The 24,879-nt window shown below is 37.6% G+C and overlaps 1 protein-coding gene across 1 annotated transcript in view; it reads left to right on the forward strand.

Annotated features, from left to right (window-relative positions):
- Positions 1-24,879, forward strand: part of Tex11 (testis expressed 11) — a 225,849-nt gene that overhangs the window by 194,623 nt on the left and 6,347 nt on the right. The window contains exons 27-29 of the mRNA XM_042694880.1: positions 13,971-14,118; positions 15,639-15,747; positions 17,038-17,158. Of these exons, the coding sequence (XP_042550814.1) occupies positions 13,971-14,118; positions 15,639-15,747; positions 17,038-17,158 (378 nt within the window). The remainder of the gene's footprint in view (positions 1-13,970; positions 14,119-15,638; positions 15,748-17,037; positions 17,159-24,879) is intronic.

The raw sequence follows: 24,879 nt of genomic DNA on the forward strand, positions 1-24,879 counted from the left end.
GATCTCAGCTTCCCAAAGTAGCTACGATAATAAGCATGTGCCACTGGCACCCAGCTGAGGTTTATATTTCTTAAGATAGTTATTTTCCAATGAGATAATGCCTCACGTTAAGAGCCTAGTATGTGAGTAATGTAAATAAATCATTAAGCTACTAACTGTAAATACATAAATCTAGAGAAAGTGAAAAGCCAGTGAATCATAAGCTCTTGGGGACAAATTTGAAAACATCATCCTTTTGAAAATCAGAATGAATTACAAACTGCATAAACAATGACTACAATTTTAGTGCTTTGGAATTGGCTTTTACAAAAGGATTAATCCTGGCATGCTGTTACATGAGTAACCTAAGGAAATCAGCTAACCACATTCATTTTGCAAAGTCTTTATTAAATATTACAATCCTAAGGGCAACTAGGAATTATGGAAACAAGGTAATGAATGCCTGTATCTGTCATTAAGAAATTTATGCTCTGTCCTCACATGGTGGAAGATAGAACAAGAGAATGTAACATCACATAAAGCCTCCTTTATTAGAGCCTTAGTTCCATTCAAGGGATTCAGAACTCAATCATCTCTAAGTAGCACCCTATCTTAGTTTTTTGACATTGTCCAATAAGATTCAACACCTATGGGCTGGGAATGTGGCTTAGTGGTAGAGTGCTTGCCTTGCATGCATGAAGTTCTGGGTTCGATTCCTCAGTACCACATAAACAGAAAGATCCAGAAGTGGTGCTGTGGCTCAAGTGGTAGAGTGCTCGGGGACGGTGCGGAGGCCCTGAGTTTAAGCCCCAGGACTTACCAAAAAAAAAAAAAAGATTCAACACTTAAATTGTGAAGGATACATTTGAACCACAGAAGACTAAAAGTAGTATAATTTGTCTCGCACCCCTTCCCAACAATTAGGCCATTAGTTTGACGTTATTCCCAACTATGTCATTTCTCACCTCCAATACCGCAGCAGCCTCCCAGCTTACCTCTCAACTTTCATTTATGCCATCTCAATATCAAAAAGCCGCATTGCAACTGGAGTATTATAACATGAATCAGATCAGGTATACATTCTTGCATTTATTTGGACTTGATGTGATCTGACCCTTGGTTAACACCTACCATTCTGCCTCTTAGTTCACTGTGCTTAACCATGCTCTATCACCCTAACATCTACTCTTTCCTGCCTCTAGGTCTTTACCTTGCCTAGAAGGCTCTTGCTGTAGATACTCATTTGACCTATTCCCCTATTTGCTCAAGTGTTGCCCGCTAAACAAGCACATCCTTTCCATCACTATCCATCCTCCAACTTATATTTTTCTTTTTATGATATGTGTTGCTAATTGCATATTGCATTTTGGTTGTCTCTCCAACTAGAATCTAAATTCTATATAGGCAGAGAAGTTGTATGTCTTGCTTGTACTTTATAGCTCTATGACATAGTAGGATTCAGTAAATATTTATTAAATGAAATGTAGCTATGTCACTATAAATTCTATCATTAGAGTAATTGAAGTTTTATTATATTTTGGTCTCTGAGAACTTGTCTGCAAAGTACCTAGGAAGTTTTATCATCTTAGGAGAAGAACATTAGAAGATACATGATGGGGCTGAACTTGAGATAGGAAATAGAGAAACATAGGTTAGATTTCTAAGAAAAAGAACTTAAAGGGAAGTTGGGATTACAACAAAGATGCTATATCCTGATGAGTGATTCCCCATCTGACTTAAGGGAGCTCACAGTTTGCATCTGATTCTAGATGTAAAAAGAAACATCCCCTTCAGGGTCTCCTGTCACTTGTGGGTATTGCTAGGAGTATCCTTCAAATCAGACTTTCTATGTAGAGAATAATTAAATGTTGAGGATAGAAAGTATCTCATTGATTTGATTATTTAAAACTTTATTTTGTAATGTGAGTGGAATCGTTACCACAAAAGCATAAAGATAGGGAAATGTCTTTAGTGGTTTCAGAGACCATCACAAGGAAAAAATTCACTTATCTTCAGTGGTATCATTTCAATTTTGTATAAAGTATCTAAGTGTTATCCACCATTAAAAGTTTTAGTGGCTTGAGCAAATCAGATAAACCTCCTAAGAGCTTTGGAACAAAGGCAAATATGGGATCGGCAGCCAGAAGAAATACAGTTCAGCTCATAGCAGAGCTCTGTGTGTGTGTGTGTGTGTGTGTGTGTGTGTGTGTGTGTGTGTGATATTTATATATTATGGGCTCCTCAGCTGAGAATTGGAGAAGTCATTCTATTTTATTCAAATGCTACTGAAAAAAGCTCCCATTTAACAATGTTTATGTTTATTCAGTTATACACATCAAAACTGGAGTTAAATGCTTATTCCTTCAGCAAGCAGACTTTCTTGATCCTTAACTTAATAACCTTAATAACTAGCAATCTTCTATGGGTTATTTTAGTTCCAGGTATTAGTTCTCTATTGATAAAGCTCAATTGATAGGATCTTAGAGTTAATAGTTTCGAAATCAGCCAAGAGAAAAGATAGTTTGATCTTCAGGCATATGTGAGTGGATTTTCAATAAATACATTCTGAATTAAGAGTTAAGCTGCAGAAATAGGAGAACTTGAGCTTAGGGGAGCATTTGGATATGTATCCAAAAGGCTCATGTATTAAAGGCTTGGTCTTCACTGTGGCACTATTGGAAGATAGTAGAAATGTTAGGAAATGAGAGCTAATGAAAGAAAGTAAGGAGGTTGGAATACGCTCTTGGAAGGAATACCGGGACCCTATATTTTCCCTTTCTTTTCTCATTTGCTCCCTGGCTGCCATGAAATAAGTATCTCTCTCCATCATGATCTCCTGCCATAATGTGCTGTGCTGCCACAAGCCCAAAGCAATGGGAAAAATCAGTGATGTGCTCACAACTCCAAAATTGTGAGCCAAAACAAATCATTTTTTTAAGTTGATTATTTCAAGTATTTTGTTACAATGGCAGAAAAGCTGACTAACATATTGAGACACCCAAGTATCTCTGATTGAAGTTGTCCCTAAAAGTCTTTACATTCAATAGCATTTGATTTATACCTTAAAAGTATCTCTGTGTGTTAGCTTATTAGAGATAAGAGTCTCACAGACTAAGAATTAAAAGTGACTCCTCTCTGATAAGCATTCTACAAAACCAAGTGCACATTTCTGTATTTCATAGATATATAGATTTTATAGATATGGATTTTGCTGGCCCTAGGGCTTCAACTGAGGGCCTGGGCACTGTTCCTAGGTCTCTTTGTGCTCAAGGTTATCACTCTACCACTTGAGCCACAGAGCCACTTCCAGTTTTCGGAGTAGTTTTATGGGAGATGAAAGTCTCATGGACTTTTCTGGCTAGGCTGGCTTTGAACCACAATCCCCAGATCTGAGCCTCCTGAGTAGCTAGAATTACAGGCATGAGCCACAGGCCCCCAGCTCTATTTTTCATATTTAACGGTGAAATATGAAGACTTCCCCACCCATGTCAGGAATGAGTTATGGTGAATACTACTATCACTTCCATTCAGCATTGTGTTTGAATCATTCTAAGCCTCCCAATAAGCTATTTCACATCTTTGGTTTAATTAATTACTCTTTACTGCTTTTTTTTACACTTTTTATTATTATTGTCTTTAAGTAGTTGTACAAAGAAGTTCTCATTCTACTAAACAGTATACGAATACAAGGTGTCTGACAATACTGTCACCCATTGCTCCTAAACCATAGATCTTTGCTGCTTCTTAAAGACCATTTATGATTGATTGTCTCAATACAAGATCATTTCCAAAATATTTGCTAGGCTCTCTCTTTTTTAAACCAAATATTTAAAAAGTAATTTTCTTAAGATCTATTTCTCCAACCTTCTGATCAGTCATACATGTTTTTTAGTAGTGAATTGTAAATGAGAACATTTGGGATTATAGCCTTGGCTCTCCATTAATTTACTGCATTTCTGAGCTGGGCACTCATAGCTCATGCTAGTAATCCCAACTACCCAAAAGGCTGAGATTTTAGGATTAGGATTTGAAGCCAGTCCAGACAGAAATCTGCAAACACTCTTATCTCCAATTAACCAGTTAAAAGTTATACAAGAGGCATAGGTCAAGTGGTAGAACACCAATTCTGAGGCCAAGTTGTGCCTCTACTCCAACATGAGGCCCTGAATTCAAATCCCCAAACTGATACCTGCATTTCTTTCTTGTTTTTTCTTTTTTCTTTTTTGGTTGGTTGTGGGGCTTGAACTCTGGGTGTGGGTGCTGTCCTGTGCTCTTCTGCTCAAGGCAAGCGCTCTACCACTTGAGCCACAGTGCCACTTCCGGTTTTCTAGTGGTTTATTGGAGATAGGAGTCTCACAGTCTCTCCTGCCCGGGCTGGCTTTGAACTGCGATCCTCAGATCTCAGCCTCCTGAGTAGCTAGGATTACAGGCGTGAGCCACTGGTGCCCTGCTTGATACCTGCGTTTCTGTGGGCAGGTTCTTTACTCTTTCAGCCTTAACTATTTGTTATTAAACTTATTTCAAATAGGATCTTTCTATATTGCCCAGGCTGGCCAGAAACTTACTTGTGGTCCAGGCTGGTCTTAACTCATGATTCTCCTGCCTCAGTTACCCAGGTGCTAGGAATACATGAGTACATCATTTTTCTCAGCTCTCAATCCTTAATTTCTGCATTGGGAAGTGAAATTACTATCCCTGCCATTCATATGCATTGGTTGGGACTTTTGCCTATCAAAAGGGATCATGAAAGTACCACAATTTCTAAACCATGACTGAAAGTATCATATATAACTGGTCCATCTGCCATTCCAGGAGCTGACCGCATAATCCCAATATTAACACAAGTGGTAGCCAGAAATGAGTAAAAGAAATACTACTCAGCAATAAATGAGTGCTCAATTTATTTTGCTAAGTTAAAATAAAACAGATTACAATGACTATTATTTCATTTAAAGGACATCCTGGGATACATAGAAGCATAGGAACAGAAAGTAAAATGGAGGTTTCCAAAAGTTAGATAGATGAGATGTTCACTGCTTTGTAAGGATCTGTGATTTTAGGTGTGTAACTTTAGGCATTTGTTAAAACCTGTGCAACTGGGGCGGGAAGGTGGCTCAGTGGTAGAGTGCTTGCCTTGCATGCATGAGGCTCTGGGTTTGATTCCTCAGTAGCACATAAGCAGAAAAAGCCAGAAGTGGCGCTGTGGCTCAAGTGGTAGAACACTAGCCTTGAGCTGAAGAGCTGAGGAACAGTCCCTAAGCCCAGAATTCAGGCCCCACAACTGACAAAAAAAAAAAAAAAAAACCTGAAGGAGGTAAGGAAATAAAGTTGACTTAAATTACTTTAAAAATACCATTGTGACTGGACACAAGGCTGAAGACAAGATGAACTATGTACAATACTGTGCTCTAATTAAGAAATTTGGTTTTCCTGTGTATGAGGTTAGAAATTATGAAAATACTTTGTATGTGCAGTTGCTTTTGCTACAACATGGCACATATGTTGCTAAAAATTATTGTAGCAGACCGTATTGTGCAAAAAAGGTGCATGTGCAAAAATGACGTTAGGGACATAGCACACAAACACTTGGTCATTGACACATTTAAAAAGATATAAACAGCTGGGTGCGGTGACTCATGCCTGTAATCCTAGCTACTCAGGAGGCTGAGATCTGAGGATCACTGTTCAGAGCCAGTCTGGGCAGGAACGTCCATGAGATTCTTATCTCCAATAAACCACCAAAAAACTGGAAGTAGCGCTGTGGCTCAAGCAGTAGAGCGCTAACATTGAGCTGAAGAGCTCAGGGACAGTGCCCAGGCCCAGAGCTCAAGCCTCATGACCAGAAATATATAAACATATTAGGTACCATTGGCTCATGCCTATAATCCTAGCAGGAGGCAGAGATATGAGGGTCATAGTTTAAAGCCAACTCGGGTAAATAAAACGTCCAGGAGAGCCTCAACTCCAATTAACCACCAAAAGCTATATATATTATATGTGTATGTATTAACATATGTTTATATCTTAGGTCTAAAATCTATGTATGAGTGACATACACACTTTGTCTTTCTGAACCTAGCTTACTTCACTCAATATAACATTTTCCAGATCCACCCATTTCTGTGCAAATGACATAATTTCGTTCTTCCTGATGGCTGAATAGGATTCTATTGTGTATATATGACATATTTTCTCAACTCGTTCATCAGTTTTAGGGCACCAGGGCTATATCCAAAACTTGGCTTTTGTGAACAGTGCTGCAATAAATATAGGCATGCAACAGCTGGGAGCTAGTGGCTCACACCTATAATCCTAGATACTCAGGATGCTGCAGAGCAGCCTGGCAGCAAAGTCTGTGAAACTCTTTATCTCCAATTTACCACCAGAAAACCGGAAGTGGCACTGTGGCTCAAAGTGGTAGAGTGCTATCCTTGAGCAAAAAAGCTCAGGGACAACACCCAAGCCCTGAATTCAAGCCCCACAACTACCAAAAATTTGTGTTTCTGTTGTGTCCTTCTTTGCATTCCCTCAGATAAATGTCCAAGAGTCACATTCTAGATCACTTTCTGGACAGTGTCCTTTGAAATACATTAACTTTGTTGAGGTCTAATTTAGGTATCCACTTTTTGTTGCTTAGGATTTTTGTGTCATATCTAAAACTACATTGTCAAATGTAAAGTCATGAAGATCTCACCTCTTTGATTTCTGTAGTTTTAACTCCTGCTTTTAGATGTTTGATCCATTTTAATTCTTTTTATTTCTTGTGATGCTAGGGACTGAACACAGGACCTCACATTTACTAGCAAGTGCTTTGCTACTTGAGCTATGTCATCAGCTCCATTTTGACTTAATTCTTATGTATGATATGAAGTAAGGGTCCAGCTTCATTCTTTATTATATGGTTGACTACTTGTTCCAGAAATAATTATTCAAAACACTGTTCTTGCCCAGCACCCATGGCTCATGCCTGTAATCCTGATTAGTCAGAAAGCTGAGATCTGAGGATAGTGGTTCAAAGCCAGCTTGGACAGGAAAGTCTGTGAGACTCTTATTTTTAATAAACTACCAAAAATCTGGAAGTGGAATTGTGGCTAAAGTGGTAGAGCATTAGCCTTTTGCAAAAAACAAAAAAACAAAAAAACAAGAGACAGTGTCCAGACCCTGAGTTCAAGTCCCAGGACTGACATAAACAACAATAACTAGAAGACACCATGCTTTCCTCCATGGTTGGTCTTTGCTCATTTGTGAGAAATTGGTTGAACATAAACATATGTTTTTATGTTTGTATTGTTAGTTCTACCCATTAATATGTACATCTGTAATTATGCCAATCTCATGATGTTTGCATTATAAGTGCTTTGTTCTAAACTTTGAAATTAGCAAGTTTTAATCATTCACGTTTAATCTTCTTTCAAGATTGTCTTGACTATTCTGGGCCCCTTGAATTTTTCTACTAAATTTACAAAGAACTTGTCAGTATTTGAAGAAAAATGTACTGTTAGGATTCCGATGTGATTGTGCTGAATCTGTAGAACAATGTGGAGAATATTGTCACCTTAGCAATGCTACATTTTCTAATCCATGAACATGGGTTATTTTTCCATTTTATCTCAGCTTTCTTTCAATGAGGTTTTATGGTTTTTAATGTCTAAGTTCTTTCGTTTAATTTATTTAATAATTTTATTTATTTAATATTTAAGTTATTTAACATAAGTTCTTTTGTTTAATTTATTCTTAAGTATGTTTACATTATTTTAAATGAAATTGTAATTTGGTTTTCAGCTTGGTCATTGATGATATATAAAAATAGAATTGGTTTTTGTATGTTGACTTTTTGGACTTATTAGTTCTAGTTGCATTTTGTTTTTATTTTATTGGCTGTGCTTAGAATGTTATTCACAAGATTGCATCACCTTATAAATAACACTGATTTTTTGTTGTTGTTGTTAGTCGTAGGACTTGACTCTGGGACTGGGCACTGTCCCTGAGCTCTTCAGTTCAAGGCTAGTACTCTACAGCACCACAGCGCCACTTCCGGTTTTCTGGTGGTTAATTAGAGATAAGTGTCTCACCAACTTTCCTACCCAGGCTGGCTTTGAAATGTGATCCTCAGATCTCAGCCTCCTGAGTAGCTAGGATTACATGTATAAGCCACTGGCGTCCTGCTGAAATCTATTTTTGTCACTATTATAAGTGGAATTGACTTACAGAGCTTCAAAATATGCAAAGAAAACCTAGGAGCACTAAAATGAAGAATAGATGAATCTTTAACTATAGTTGGGCAGTTTAATGCTCATCTCAATAATAATAGAGCAAATCAACAAATAATTATAAGGATATACTAGATGGAAACAACTATCAACTTCTAATTGGCATTTATAGAATAGTGCTTCACAGCAGCAGAACATGTTTTTTTCAAATGCACATGGAACATCTAACACCATAAAGCACAATCTGAATCTTAAAGCTCAAAAGATTTAAAAAGTGGTTGGGTGCCAGTGACTCACACTACTTTTAGGAGGCTGAGATCTAAGGACTAAGGTTTGAAGCCAGCCTGGGCAGAAAACTCCACAAGACTCTTACCTCCAATTAACCACCAAAAGTTAATAATGGAGGTGTGGATCGGGTGGTAGTGTCAGTCTTGGGCAAAAAAGATAAACATGAGCACAAGGCCTTGAATACAGAATTCAGCACTGGCACAAAAAATTTAAATGTGTGGCAGCATGACTCAAATGGTAGAGCACCTGCCTTGCAAGCATAAGGCCCTGAGTTTGATCTCCAGTACTGTTTTTTAGAAAAGATAATCATGCAAAAGATTGAGAGACTTCTAACCTCTGTTGTGATGAAGGTATTGTCCCTGTGCCCACTAGAGGTAGCCATAGTTCAACCAGTGTAATGTGTGAATATCTTACCTGGGATTCCCAGGAATCTTCAGCTCTGCAAGCAGTACCTGGCCCCTGCCAGGCCAGAACGAGGGCATGACAATCTTAGCAAGGCCAAGAAGCAGGGGTAAATGTATCCCCGATGGGCTATTGGATACATTAGGAATTTAAACCTCTCAGAAGTATATGGTAGAATTAAAGAATGTAAACAATCAAAAATCATCCAAAAATATCATAGACTCACCAATAATCCTAGGACAAAGTTAGAGATCACTACTCAAAGCTTCAATTTTCCTAAAACTGCTATAAGGATGAACATAAGGCTTAGATTAAGTATGTTGTGGAATGGGCTGCAAAGGACCCATATGGTTTCCTTAGAAGAGTTATTGTAATACTTAAGCCACTTTTCTACAAAATGCCATGCTATCCACAAAATAGACCAAGATGATTGAAGCCGGGGATAAGGAGCAAAATATGAAACAAAAACATCAAGAAGAATGCCAGGGTGCCAGTGGCTCACACCTGTAACCCTAGATAGTCAGGAGCCTGAGATCTGAGGATCGCAGTTTGAAGCTAACTGAGGCAGGAAAGTGGGTGAGACTCTTATCTCCAATTAACCACCAAAAAAAAAAAACCAAAAAACAGTGGAGATGCAGCCCAAAGTGGTGGAGAGCTAGCTAGCCCTGAGTTCAAGCCCCAAGACTGACCAAAAAAAGTCCATCAAGAAGATATTTCAAAAAGCTAAACAGGTTTTTTCGAAAAGGATTGAAGGGATAAACGAGCTCTGTGACTAGAAAAATCCATTTGGAAAATTATACAGCTTTCTAAGAACATATTATGATGATATGTCTTTAATTTACTAAATTAAATTAGTAAATTAAATATGAGCTTGTGGAAGAATTATGTACTGACCTCAATATTGTAGTAACTTCCAGGCTGAGTTGTTAGTTTGTTGGTTATCTGCTAGTATTGACTGTGATATTGTATTAATGTACAGGTTGAGTATCTGTAACCTGAAAATATAGAACACAAAATATTCTCAAAATATTTATGAACACAGGCATGCTGTGACAAAGTGGAAACTTCCACCCTAACCTCATGTGAATCAACATACAGGTGCACTCAAAATATTGTATCAAATTACTTTCAAACTATGCATTGAAAGTGTATATATGAAACACAAATAAATTTTGTGATTATACTAGGGTCTCAAACTTAAGATATTTCATGTATATGCAAATATTCAAAATCTGAAGGAACACTTCTGGATCCAAGTATTTTTTAGCCAAACATTTTAGATATGAGATATTCAACCTGTATTGCAAATTATTTATAACAGACTTAGCTATTTGCCATTTTACAGCTTGTAAAAGAAAATATCCTGTGGAGAAAAATGACTTTAGATTCTCAACTCTATTCATATGGTGGTTTAGAATGAGTTCCTGTTACAGACAAAGGATAAAAGTATAAAAGAATCATTCTCTCTAAGGTGAAAAGTATGCTTTGGCTTAAAAGAGATATTACGTATTATCATATCTTTTATTATTATCGCCTATTACTTGGAATGGAATCATTTCCGGCTTTTTCACAGCAAAAAAATATTAATCAATAAGTACTTCCATTTTCTGCATTTTACTGATTTTAGCCTTTGGAGACAACTGGTAGTTGTTGTTTGTCAGTCGTGGGACCTGAACTGTGGGCATGGCGCTGTCCCTCAGTTCTTCAGCTCAAGGCTAGCACTCTACCACTTGAGCCACAGCGCCACTTCCGGTTTTCTGAGTGGTTTATTGGAGATAAGAGTCTGACGGACTTTCCTGCCTGGGCTGGCTTTGAACTGCGATCCTCCAGATCTCAGTCTCCTGAGTAGCTAGGATTATAGGCAGGCGTGAGCCACCAGCGCCCGGCTAAGGCATACTATGTTTAAAAATCTAATTGTATAAGAAATTTCTAATTACATGACTTTGTAGAATGCCACAAATTGATATTGGATATGACAAGGTTTGTACTTATGGACATGGGTATTTTCTTAGAGGTGAATTTCTGAGAAATGAGACATTAAGATTTAAAACTTGTGGTAAAATAAAATGCCAGATGTTGGTAATGGGGAAAATGCCAAACACTGTAGTAATCTAGACCCAGTTTTTTCTTGTGCTGACTAGAGCCTTGAAATTTAAAATTACTTCCTGGATGAATTGCTGATTATCCTTATATTCTCTTTTTTATGCCAGTCCTGGGGTTTGAATTCAGAGCCTAGGTTCTGTCCCCGAGCTTTTTTGATTAAGATCATGCTCTACCACTTAAGCCACACCTCCACTTCCAACTTTTGGTGATTAAATGAAGAGTCTCATATATTTTCCTGTCAGGCTGGCCTTGAACCAAGATCCTCAGATCTCAGTTTTCTGAGTAGCTAAGGTTCTAGGCATGATTTTCAAACTTTCTGACAAAGCCCTTTCTAAGAGATATTTTAATTTCAAAAATCTTTTAAAGAACTGAAGAGTTAACAGTAAAGTTATGCTTCCTTAAGTGGCAGGTTTAAATTATGTAAAACTTTTTGTTAGACACAGTAGTAATTGCATGAATAGGATAAATTATGTCAAAAAGAGAATGTGTTATAATTAGAAGCACAGAGTTATAGAATCTTTCTTTCAGTTAAGTAGTATAACTGGAAATTTTAACTATTAATCATGGCTTTTGTAAATGCATGGTCCAGTAATTTTATTCACTGCAATATTTAATAGCTTATTAATGCTTTTTGCACTTCTGATAGCAAATTTTAAGTTACAATAATTGTCAAACAGCTCTATTTTAAAAATGAAACGTGATTCTGCAATAAATTTGATTCTTTGTTATGAATTCTTAAATACTGGCATTAAGATACTGAGTATTCGGACTGAAATAGTAACTCAACGGGAGAGTACTTGATAAGGAGGTGTGAGCCTCTGGGATCAGTCCTCTATACAAACTACTGGAATTACAAGATATTTTCTCTGATCATGATGAAATTATATGACAAGACTTGAAAACAAAGGTATATGTTAAATCTCCAAATATTTTTAGACACATTACTTGGTTTGAACTCAGGACCTTGAATAAAGTAGGCAGGTGCTCTACTGCTGATCCATGCTTCTAAATTTTTCATGTGCTGGATACTTTTTTTGTCAGTTGTGTGGCTTGAACTCTGGGCCTGAGTGCTGTGCCTGGGCTCTTCAGCTCAAGGCGAGTGCTTTTCCACTTGAGCCACAACACCACTTCCAGTTTTCTGGTGGTTAATTGGAGATGAGTCCCAAAAGCTTACCTGCCAGGGCTGGCTTTGAACCTTGTTCCTCAGATCTCAGCCTACTGAGTAGCTAGGATGCCCAGCTGTACTGGTTATTTGTGAAATAGGTTCTGGCTTCTTACCCAAGCTTACACATGAGCTGCTGTCTGCATATTTTAGGTTTCTCACTGCAGCTGTTATTTTAATAGATGTGTATCTTACAAAGTTTTCTTCCTGGGCTGGCCTCAACCCAAAATTCCCACCCCCAAATCTCAGCTGTCCACCTATGTAGGTAAGTATGAGCCACTAATATCCAGGTTACATCTCATAATATTTTGAAATTAAACAGCATACTTTAAAATAATCCAGTGGGCCAAAGGGGAATGACAAAAGAAATGAGAAGCCAGGTTCTGGTGGCTCATGCCTGTAATCCTAGATACACAGGAGACTGAGAGCAGGAGGATTGTGGTACCAAGTCATCCCAGGAAGAAGAATCCACAAGACTCCATTTAATAGTAATATTTCTGTTTTCTCAATCTAAGCCTCTACTTTAATAAACTAAGAAATTAAATAGCAAATTAAACAAGATAAAGAAGAAGCAAAATCATGAAGTGCATAAATCAATAAAATTTAAAACAGAAAATGCCAAAGAGACATCAATGAAAGCTGTTTTTCTTTATCTTTGATAAACTTTTTTCCAGGTAGTTTAAGAACAAGTTAATAGTGTCAAGAATGAGGGTGTTGTCATCTCTAGAGAGTCTAGAGACATCTAAAAGGGTAATGAGGGACCATTGTGAATGCTATTTTACCTATGTATCTGATGTATTAGATGAAATGGACAAATTAATTAAATCACAAACTATTCCCTTAAGAAGGTGTATAATCCTATGGCTATTAAATTAATTTAATTCATAGTTAATCTTCCAACAAAGAAAACCATAGTGAAGAATTGTACCAAAGTTATTAATACCAAACTTGTACAAACCCTTCCAGGAGAAAAAGGGAATGTAGTCAGTGGTAGAACACTACCCTAGTATGCACAAGGTCGTGGGTTTGATTCCCAGAAAAAGAAAAATAGAAGGCACAATTCCCAGCTGATTTTATAAAAATCAAAACTAAACAAAGACAATGTAAGAACACTTCAGCCACATGACCACAATTTGTATAGAATATGTATCTTCTGTCTAGAGCAGGGTCCCAGTTAATATAAACTCACAGGTACATGTTGTATTTTTTAAATAAGAATCTCATATTTTTCTGTGTTGAAGATAGAAGTCCGTGTCTTATGCATGCTAGACAAGTGCTCATTGAGTTATATCCCTGCTCCTTGATTAGAATCTTAATGTTGGGAGCAGGACTATTTTTCCAGATAGTTGGGAGCACCACAACAATGGTTTCAGAAAATACAGGCTGTGCTATCTATTACAGTTCTTCAAAATAATGGTGAGCCTATAGATTTTACAATGTTAGAAGTCTGCACTGCGTGCCAGTGGCTCTCACCTGTAATCCTAGTGTTTCAGGAGACTGAGATGTAAGGATCACAGTTCAAAGCGAACCCAGGCAGGAAAGTCCATTAGATGTTAATTGGAGATAAGAATCTCCAGTTAACCAGCAAAAAGCCAGAAGTGACTGACTCAGGTGCCTTGAGCAAAAAAGCTCAGAGACAGCACTTAGGCCCTGACCCAGGAATGGCACAAATCACTGTCTACAATGGCTGCAGTGACCTTCAAATTGTAAGGAAAATTAATTTTCCAAAACAGGAAAACCCTTTACAGTTAGAGAGATTAGAACCTGATAGAATAGTTAAACAAGATCACAGGGAATATTACATTTTTGCTTTTTCCCCCTTAGAGAACTTCTCACATCACTCATTTGAGGCACTGATTCTGCTGTATGAGTTTGAAGCTAAGATCAAAATGAATGACCCATCACTGGACAGTTTCCTGGAAACAATGTGGGAGCTGCCTCATTTAGACAGTAAAATACTTGAAGCAATCGCAAGTAAGTGTTGTATTTATACTTTTGTATGGCTTGTACCCATTTACATGGTATTGTTTTCTTTCCTCTGGTCAGAAACAACTTTTTCTCATAGCACTTGTTTCTCTACCTCTCTCATGACATTCTTAAACTATTTTTATTACAATCATGTGTGCATTTTGCTTTTCCATTCTATGAGACTCTTACCTCCTTACAGTCATGAATAATAATTACATATAAACACATATATTTATTTAGTATACCTACAAACTCTAGTGAAGTATATTGCTCATCATAAGTGTTCACCTTTAGTCTTTGTGTGAAATTAAATTATGCAACTACACAATAGAGGGAGTTGAAATTTGAGGAAGTTAAAAATGATCATTGACTACCTCATAGTTTACTGAAATACACAGAGAAATACTGAAAGTAGTTTAACACTACTGCCACTGTCTAATTTCTGCTTGAGTTGTAAGTGGGATATGGTGGCTCAGAGCATTTGGGGAATACACTGCAGGAAATGGCCTAATTACCTTCCCTTGTCATCTGTCCTTCTCCTCAGGAATGTGAGTGTGATTAGTAAAGGTGCTAGGTAGCTACAAGTATGTCAGTCACATTGCTTTGTTTTCCTTGGTCTTTCCAAGACAATTTCTAGAGCTATGGAGCAGATAATGTATGCTTTATAAACACTTGGGATGTTGACCACTTGTATAATGGAAGTCCATTCTAGAGGCCTACTAAATGTATTTGGAAGTTTTAAGGTTATCTCTGATATTCTTCATGTGGAATGTTTCCAGTTTTTAGCCTCTAGCCAAACAAAAAAGCAGCATTAAATTGATTTTGTTTTATTTTTCTTTTTTCATTATCTTTAAGTAATTGTTCAAAGAAGTTTTGATCCAACATGTCAGTTTGTGAGTACAATGCATCATTATCCATGTCTCCCCTTCCATCATTCTCAACCATGTCTCCCAACCCCATCCATTCCCTCAAGTCACCTGGTTCCATTTCCACATATGTACTGTATTCTCCCACCTTTCCTCTCTCCATTCAGCTATCTTCTTCCCTTGACCTCAGTCCCCACCCACACACCCCAAATTCCAGCTTCCTGGTATTCATTTAATTAAATCTAGTTTTGATTAGTGCTCTCTCACTAAATCTGCTCTCTGTTTCTTTCTTAGTGTGCCCTTCCTTGACTGTGTTCATAAGATTATTGCTTTACCTTTATGACTAAGTAGTCATAGGCGCAATAGATTTTTCTGTTGGGGCTTGCTGAAGAAAGAGTGTAATCTGATGATCCTACCAAGCTACATGGTCTAGAAAGAAGAGGCTACCTGTAGAAGCATCTCTGGATTCAACATTTTATAAAGTTTGTGGTGTGTGTGTGTGTGTGAGTGTGTGTGTGTGTGTGTGTGTGTGTGTGTATTTACTGTTTGGCTATTAACCTGTTTCAGAGTAATCTCATTACAGAAACAAGTTGTAGCCTGGAATACAAACTGGGATATATAAGATTATGGTGTTCAGAACCTTTCTTTCTTCCCTTATAGCATTAGCTATGGAAAGTCCTGTACACTACCCTAGCATTGCACTCAAAGCCTTGAAAAAGGCTCTACTGATCCACAAAACGAAAGAATCTCTCAATGTTTTGAAATACAGGTTAGTAAATGCAATTCAACACCTAATCCAAAGAACCGCAGTCATAGTAATAGTAGTAATAGCCCGAGAACTGTAGTCAGTTCCTCCCAATCAATCACTAATCACAATCAACTGGCTCAACTTAAAACGTGATGGTAGCCCTCATTTTGAAGCTGGCTGAAAAAACCAGGGATTATTTAGCAAAGTCAAGGATTCTGCACTTCCCAAAGAAGAAAAAGAAGAAAGGAGGAAGCTACAATGCTGGATAAGAAATGTACTCACTATCTTGCCCATGTAATTGTAACTCCTCTGTACAGATTTTCACAGTAAAAAAAAGCAAAAAAAAAAAAGAAAGAAGAAAAAGGATGCTTCTTTGATTCTATGTATATAATAAAACTACTAAAGTACTTAGTAGAACTATAAGATGACTTTTCTCTCTCTTTTAATAAGTACCTTAGTAGTTTTATTATTTCATTTGCTAAGTATCCCAAATGTGCAAAATACTGAGGTTAATACAGCAAACACCAAAATATCCAACTCTCAAATCAGACACCTGGTAACATTCTGTTACATTTGCATCCGATTTTATAAGAACTTTAAGTAACAATACGTGTTGTATAAAATACTATTTTTGGAGCAAGTTTTTGTGTGTGTGAAGGAAAAATGGGATGAGATTTTTCTCTGGAAAACTTTATTACAGTCCTTTCTGAGAGATGAGAAACAATTCCAGAATGATTCCCAATTTAAATCCAATTCCTTTGCTTATTTGAGAAAGTAACATGATGCTTTAAATGAACCAGCTCATAAATTCAAATAAACAAGCAAGCTATTTCATGCAAGAACTAAACAGGAGTGAAAGACAACCATAGACATGTGAGAGGAAGAACTAGCCAACCAGAAATCTATCTTCTGAGGTTGGATGCCCTATAAAACCAAGGGAAAAACAGAAGTGTTCCTGAACCTTTTTTTAGTCTGGGATGAGATCTAGAGTTGACTTAGCTATGAAGCCAGTGATTTCTTTCCTTGAGATGACTTTTTCTCTCCTTTTCCTTCTCTCTTCTCTCCTCTCTTCCTACCCCGTCACCCTCTAGCAGTACTGTGGTTTGAATTTAGGTCTCATGCTTACTAAGCCAAAGTTCTACCACTTGAACTATACTCCAGCTATACTGTTTATTTTTGGCTTGAGTTTAGTAAACTTGCCCACACAGAATGGCCTTGAACACTTCCCTCCATTTCTCAGCCTCCTGATTAGCTAGAATTACAGGTGTAAGCCACTGTCACCCAACTGACTTTGCTCTTTTTGATTTTCAGCAAATGTATGCATAGCCTGATATTCATTTTGTTACCAACTAGACCATTGACTGCAGAGTTCTGTCCCCTGAAAGAAATTTGGAGCCATTTTCAAGATGCTTTGAGCTTCATTAGCCACAATGTAAGTCAGTTATATTCAACTTGCAGCTAATTTTAAAGAACTGAACTGCTTGGTATATTAGAAATTATACACAATAATGCTTTTTGATATGAGTTTTAGGCTAAATTCATAGTACTGTGTACTTAGGCACTAGAAAATTTCCCTAAATTTATGAAATATAAAGAGCTAAATAAAGTTAGACATTTAAAATATAAATTTTAGTAGCATTAGGTAGAAATAGCATGACTAGTAGGTGTCTTGAATGATTTTGTATTTTCAGCGCCTGTCAGAATCATAGCTTCCCCTGTGATGATACAAACTTTGTAAAGAAGCTACTGTTCCTCAGAGATAGATGATAAAGTAGAGGAAACAGCTATCTACCCCATAGTCCTTCTGCTGTTTTTTCAATGTAGGTTTTTTCAATAACTTTTTACAATTAGCTTTATTAAAGCATATTTTACATAGCATAAAATTCACCTATTTGTACACTTACAATTAAGTAAATTTATGGAGAGGTACAACTATGGGCACAATTCAGTTCTAGAACTTTCCATTCCTCAAAAAGTTTCTTCTTGTCTATCTGTACTCAGCCTTGTGCAATCAATGCAAGCACAGACTTTTTGCTCTCTATATAGACTTTCCCTTTCTGGACACTTCATATGAATAGAATTGTACAATATTGCTTTCTGGTATCTGACTCATTTAATGTTTTGATGCTCTTCTGTGTTGTAGCATTACCAGTATTTCATTCTTTTTGTTGAATGATATTCTGTTGATTTGATATGCCATATTTTATCTATCTATTCATGAATTGATAGACATTTGCATTTCTATTTTGGGACTATTATGAATGCTGCTGCTATGAACATTTAAGTTCAAGTGTGTGTGCAGCATGTGTTTTCATTCCCTTGGATGTGTATCTAGGAGTAGTGCTTTGAGGAGCTTCAATATATTTTCCACAGTGGTAGCACCACAAATAGTGTATAAGGATACCAAATTTTCCCCTCTTCCCTTGCAGTGTGATTGCCTATCGTTTAATTATAGCCATTCTAGCTCATTCTTGTCTGACTTGTAGTTTCTTGATCGCTAATAGTGTTTTATTGTGTTTGGGGAAAAATGTCTACTCAATTAGTTTTGCATTTTTAAAGTTGGATTGTGCTTTTATTGGACTGTCAGAAATCCTTTTATATTTTATTTGTAAATATTTTCTTCCAGTCTTTTCATTTCCATCCTTTTTGTTACAATGCTGGGTTTGAGCTCAGGAGTTAGTGCTTGTTAGACAGGCTCTGGTTTTTGCTCTGCTTAGTTTTTTTGATATAGGATCTCACTTTTTTTCCCAATCCAGCCTGGACAGCAATCCTTCTTTGCTTCCTTTTGTAGCTAGGATGACAGATTTGCACCACCATGTCCAAACTTTCTGTTAAGATGGGGATTGCGACTTTTTTTTAAAAAATCTAGGCTGGCTTTATACATAACTTATCTCAACCTTACACATAGCTAGGATTGCAGGCATAAACCATAATACATGAATTTTCTTTTCCATTTTTTCTTAATAGATCATTTTAAAAGTAGATGTTAGGCGAAATGAACCCCAAGATAAGGATTCAAATGCTTTTTCTTTCTTGCTATTGTTTCTAACATATTTATAAGGTATTTCTTTGCTGCTTTGTATGTCCCTCCCCCACAGTATAACCCCTGTTTTCACTGTATTTGATGTTGTTATACTTTGTGGAGGGGAAGGGAAAAAACAAATAGTTTAAATAGGGATACAGGTGGACCCATTGCAACAATGAGATGTACAAGATGTTATGTTGAAAAATGAACTTTACAACTTTGGTGGGGGGGCAGATGAGAAGGGATGGTAAGGGGAAACAAAGGAGGAGGCTACAATGCTTGATAAGAAATGTACTCATTACCTTGCTCGTGTAATTGTAACCCCTCTGTACGGTATTTTCACAATAAAAAAATTGAAAAAAAATGAAAAAAGTAGATGATATGATTTTCATTAAAGTCTAATTTCTCCACTTTTATAGGTAGTTTGTAGGGGTAGGAGGGTTGGTCATACTAAGAAATCTTAGCCTAACCAAAATCTACAAAGATTTTCCTCTTCTGCGTTTTTATATTTTCATCTCTCAAATATGATCCATTCTGAGTTAATTTTTGTGTGTGATGTGAAATAAGGTTCTAAATAGGTCAAGGTTTGTTTTCTTTTGCATCGGGGTCTATTTTTCTCTGTTATTTGACTTGAGTTTTCTCACTTGTAAAATGGGAATCTTTCCTGCTCTGACTGTCTCACACTTGAGTTAAGAGCCAAAGAAAATGATATGTATTGTAAATTTTAATAGCTCATATACATATACTATAAAGGAGGTATAAAACATTAAGGAAGTTTAAACGGCTTGCTTAAAGTTACACAGAAAGTCATTATTTCCTTCCATGTTAATGTCTCAGGGTCTCAAAGGCTCTGGGATCACCTACTTCTTCATATACAAATACTTGCAATCACAAGCCAAAATGGAACAGTATGGCATAGTGACAATCCAGTACAAGCTAGCATTGACTTAAGAAACCTGCAGTTCTCCTGGAGCTCTAGAATTATGGCTAGCATGAATTTCAGTTAAAAAATAGCATTGAACATTTCAGATTTTTTTCTTTTGCTATCTTTTGGAAAGAAAAAAAAATCAAATTATTAGCCAGGTGCCGGTGGCTCATGCCTATAATCCTAGCTACCCAGGAAGCTGAGATCTGAGTATTGTGGTTCAAAGCCAGCCCCAGCAAGAAAAGTACATGACACTCCTACCTCCAATAAACCACCAGAGAACCAGAAGTGGCGCTGTGTCTCAAGTGGTAGAGAACTCCCGTTGAGCTGAATTGCTCAGGGACAGTGCCCAGGCCCAGAGATCAAGCCCCACAACCGACCAAAAAAAAAAAAATCAAATTATTAATGATGAGCTTCACCTGTACCTTCCCCGTTGAGCTGAATTGCTCAGGGACAGTGCCCAGGCCCAGAGATCAAGCCCCACAACCGACCAAAAAAAAAAATCAAATTATTAATGATGAGCTTCACCTGTACCTTCAAGTGCATTTGCCATAGTAACTAATGCAAACTAAATTTAGATAGTATCATAACTCCAAATTGATGGCTTTTAATAATTGAATGGGGCCAAGACTTCTCTGAGCATTAACTTTTGTCACTTTTGGGGGGTTTGAACTCTAGGCCTTGTGCTCTCGCTTGGTTTTTTCACTCAAGGCTGGCATTCTATCACTTGAGCTTCACCTTTGTGTACAGCTTTTGAAGATAGTCTCCTAGAATTGTCTGACTGGGCTGCCTTCAAACCATGATCCTTAGATCTTAGACTCCTGAAGTAGCTAGGATTAAAGGGGTGAGCCCTCAGCACCTAACTTTGCCACTTTTATTCTCTGTTATTAAAGGTCCAATTTTTTGGCTTTTGCCTGTCTCAGAGCTTAATGTTTTTCTATGTTTATGATGAGTTTCCTTTTTTTGGGGGGGGGGGGTCCGGTCATGAGGCCTGAACTCTGGGCCTAGGCACTGTCCCTCAGCTCTTCTGCTCAAGGCTAGCACTATACCACTTGGGCCACAGTGTCATTTCCGGCTTTTTTCTTTTTGCTTATGTGGTGCTGAGGAATCGAACCCAGGGCCTCAGGCATGCAAGGCTCTACCACTGAGCCAGCTTCCCAGCCCCTATGATGAGTTTTCTGTACACTGTTGCTCATATATGACTGGCTAGTTAGGTTTTCTCTAATAGAGATTATTTAATAACCCTCTTTGTTCTTTATCTTGTATTTGTTGCTTTTTCCTTGTTTGATCAAATGTGTTATGATGCATCTCTTTTGTTTTAAATGCTTGGGAGAAAATTCTGCTTTTGCTTGATTGACATTTTTAATGGCCAATCACTCAGTTTCTAAACAGCCTTATAGGGCCTGGCAAAGTTCTATTACACATATATATGCCCTCTTGCCTCAGAGTATGATTCTTTCCAGTTCACAAAGTACATCTACCCCTACAACACTTCCATCAGTGATGTCTATCACTGAAATAATTAACTTTATTACTTTATTACAATTATTAACTTTAATTTACAAATGGAAAACTTAGAGGTTCAAAAAAGTAAAGTTACCAATTTGGGTAAGATCATTTGTGTCTAATGAATGAGAGAAGAACTAGAAGCCAGGCTTTCTTGTCTCATGTTTTAGTCAGTTTGAGCTGTTATAACAAAAATACCATAGATATGATACCTTTTAAGTAGTACAAATTTATTTCTCCTGGTTGGGAAGTAGGGGAACCCGAGATGAGGGCTTATAGAAGGGCCATCTTTTGGCTATAACATTACTTGGCAGAGGGGATAAAGAATTTCTCTAGGAGCTGGGTGCCGGTGGCTCACGCATGTAATCCTAGTTACTCAGGAGGCTGAGATTTGAGGATCGTGGTTCAAAGCCAGCCCGGGCAGGAAAGTCCGTGAGACTCTTATCTCTAATAAACCATTAGAAAACCAGAAGTAGTGCTGTGGCTCAAGCGGTAGGGACAGCTCCCAAGCCCAGAGTTCAAGCCCCATGACCGACAAAAGAAAAAAAGCAAAAAGAATTTCTCTAGGATCTCTTTTATAAAGACACTTCTATTAATGATGTTTATGCCCTCATTACTTAATCACCTCCAAATAGCCCAACTTTCTTTTTTGGGGGGTGGGGTCCAGTTGTGGGGCTTGAACTCTGGGCCTGGGCGCTGTCCCTCAGCTCTTTAGCTCAAGGCTAGCGCTCTACCACTTGAGCCACAGGGCCACTTCTGGCTTTTTTCTTTTTGCTTATGTGGTGCTGAGGAATCGAACCCAGGGCCTCATGCATGCAAGGCAAGCACTTTACCACTGAGCCACCTTCCCAGCCCATAGCCCAACTTTCTAATATATCATCTTGAAGATCAAGACTTCGGCATATGAATGGGGAAGGACCTAAATATTTAGTCTATTGTCCTTAATTACAGGGTTCTCTCCTCTAGAACTTGAATCTTTAACAGTTCTCACTAGCAAAATTCAGTTGAATGCAGAGCTTTAGATTGCTACTCAGAAGTTAGTGCTGATGAAAGGTGGAGGGACATAATACAACATATGCTAAAGCAGCAAGCCTGTGTGTGTTCACAGTTGGCTTATATTCGAAATCCTTATTCTACATTATTCACAATTAAATTATAAGTGAATATTACAATGTATTACACTATTAAAATTGTTCAGGTTGTTTCTATTTTTTATTTTTTAAATGCTATTGTAAAAGTGACATACAGAGGGGTTACACTTATATAAATCAGCTAATGAATACTTTTCTTTTTGAACAGTGTCACCTTCTCCCTCATTTTCTCCCAGTTTTTCTCCCTCCTGACCCCCTTCCCCATGAGTCGTATGATTCATTTCCAACAGAGTATCTAGTGAGTATCACTGTTGAATTGGTTCACCCTTTGTCCCACCATTTCTTTTTTTAGTGTCTTTATTGTAAAGGTGATGAAGGGGGGGGCCCGCTGGGAGTGTTACAGGTTACAGTTGTATAAGTAAGGTAATGAGTACATTTCTTTGTAAACACTGTTTCCCCCCCTCATTTTCTCTCCCTTACCCCTCCTCTTCCCCTCCCCCCAAGTAGTATGGTTTATTTCCAACATAGTGTCAAGTGAGTATCATTGTTGTATCTGAGTGAAACTGCATTTAGTTCCATTTTGACTGAGCCTAACTGGCTCATCTTGTTATCCTTTCTGCTCAGACTATTTTTTTCTCACTGGTTATAACTATATGTAATCCCCTCTCCTGAACCGCTACATCTCTCTCCAACCAAAGAAAAGGAGAAGTAAATAGGGGGATGCCTATCTATGATTTTGAACCTCTAATGTCTGTACAACTACAGGGTGCTGGGTTGGTTGCTGTCCCACCATTTCTGTGCTTCCCCTTCCCCTCCCCAAATCAGATAAACATATTCAAGACAAAGCATACAGACATAAAAAGCTGTGACAAAAGGGAATAAACCAAAGGGGGGACCACAAATAATACAATAAAAAAACCTTTTGTTTCCATTTCTTGAAGTTCATTTCAATAAGCATCATTTCAGATTGTTTCTTTTATTTTTTGCCGGTCCTAGGGCTTGAACTCAGGGCCTGGGCACTGTCCCTGAGCCTCTTCTGCTCAAGGCCAGCACTCTATCACTTGAGCCACAGTGCCACTTCCAGCTTTTTCTGTTTATGTGGTACTGAGGAATCAAACCCAGGGCTTCATGCATGCAAAGCAAGCACTCTTCCACTAAGCCACATTCCCAGCCCTCATGCTGTTTATTAATAAAGATTTTATCTTGAAGCCAGGCATTGATGGCTTACAATCTGTATCCTAGCTACTAAGGATGCTGAGATCTGAGGATTACTGTTTGAACCCAGCTAAGGTAGGAAAGTCCATGAAACTCTTATCTCCAATTAACCATCAAAAAACCTACAAGTGTACTTAAAGATAATAATAAAAAGAAAAAATACATACTTTGAGTTAGTATTACAACAAATATAAGTGTTTAAAAAAAAAAAGCTGGAGCCGGGTACCAATCGCTCACACCTGTAATTCTAACTACCCAGGAGGCTGAGATCTGAGAATCACAGTTCAAAGCCAGCCTGAACAGGAAAGTCCATGAGACTCTTATCTCAAGTACACCACTAGAAAACTGGAAGTTGCACTGTGGCTCAAGTGGTAGAGGCTAGCCTTGAGTGAAAAAGCTTAGAGACAGCACCCAAGCCATATGTTCAAGAGCCAGGATTGGCATACAAAAACATTTATTTTGAAATGATTATGCATTTACATGCACTTGTAAGAAACAACACAGAGAGATCCTATACACCCCTTACCAGCTTTCTCCAATGTTACTAACATCTTATAAAACAATAGCACAATATCCAGCCAGGATGCTGGCATTATTACACTGAAGATGGAAAATTTTCATCACCACCAAAAATTCCTTTTGCTGTCCCTTCATAGACCACACTTCTCTCCCACTTTCACCCAGCAGTTCCTTAAACTCTGGAAACCACTAATGTATTACCAAGTTCTATAGTATTATCATTTCAAGAAGGTTATTTAAATGGAATCCTTCCATATATATGGAGATTTGGAATAGTACAGTTCATGAAAATGCTCTCAGCTTAGCTTTTTTCCACTCAGCATAATTCTCTGGACATTCATCAAGTTATTATGTGTCATAAAATGGACAAGTGTAGTATGACTTCACTTATATGAAATATGAAGAGTAGGCAAATTCCTAGAGATGGAGAATTGAGTGGTGGTTGCTAGGCACTGGGATAGGGTTGTCCAATAGGTGTAGAGATTATAGTTTGCAAGATTAATCTCCTTATGTGGGCTGGTGCATAGCATTGGTGATAGTATACCGGTATGATTGTGAACACTTAAAATGTTTAAGAGGATAAATTTTATATTGTGTGTATTTTACCACTATTTTCAAAGTCATCAGAAAATTTTTGTCAGATGTTTGCACATTTTTTCATGTCAATATTGGCATCAAGTGATTGTCTTTTTTTCATTCAGTTTGAGATCTTCCCAATTAGTAAAATGAGTAACTTTTTAAAACCCCTAGATGTTTCTGGATGCCAGTAGTTTGACCTGTAATCCTAGTTACTCAGTAGGCTAACATTTGAGGATCGTGGCTTGAAGCCAGCCCAGGCAGGAAAGTCTGGGAGACTCTTATCTCCCATTAAC

Source organism: Dipodomys spectabilis, unplaced genomic scaffold (genome assembly GCF_019054845.1).
Source record: "Dipodomys spectabilis isolate Male_0828 unplaced genomic scaffold, ASM1905484v1 ptg000176l, whole genome shotgun sequence".
Taxonomy (NCBI): Eukaryota; Metazoa; Chordata; class Mammalia; order Rodentia; family Heteromyidae; genus Dipodomys; species Dipodomys spectabilis.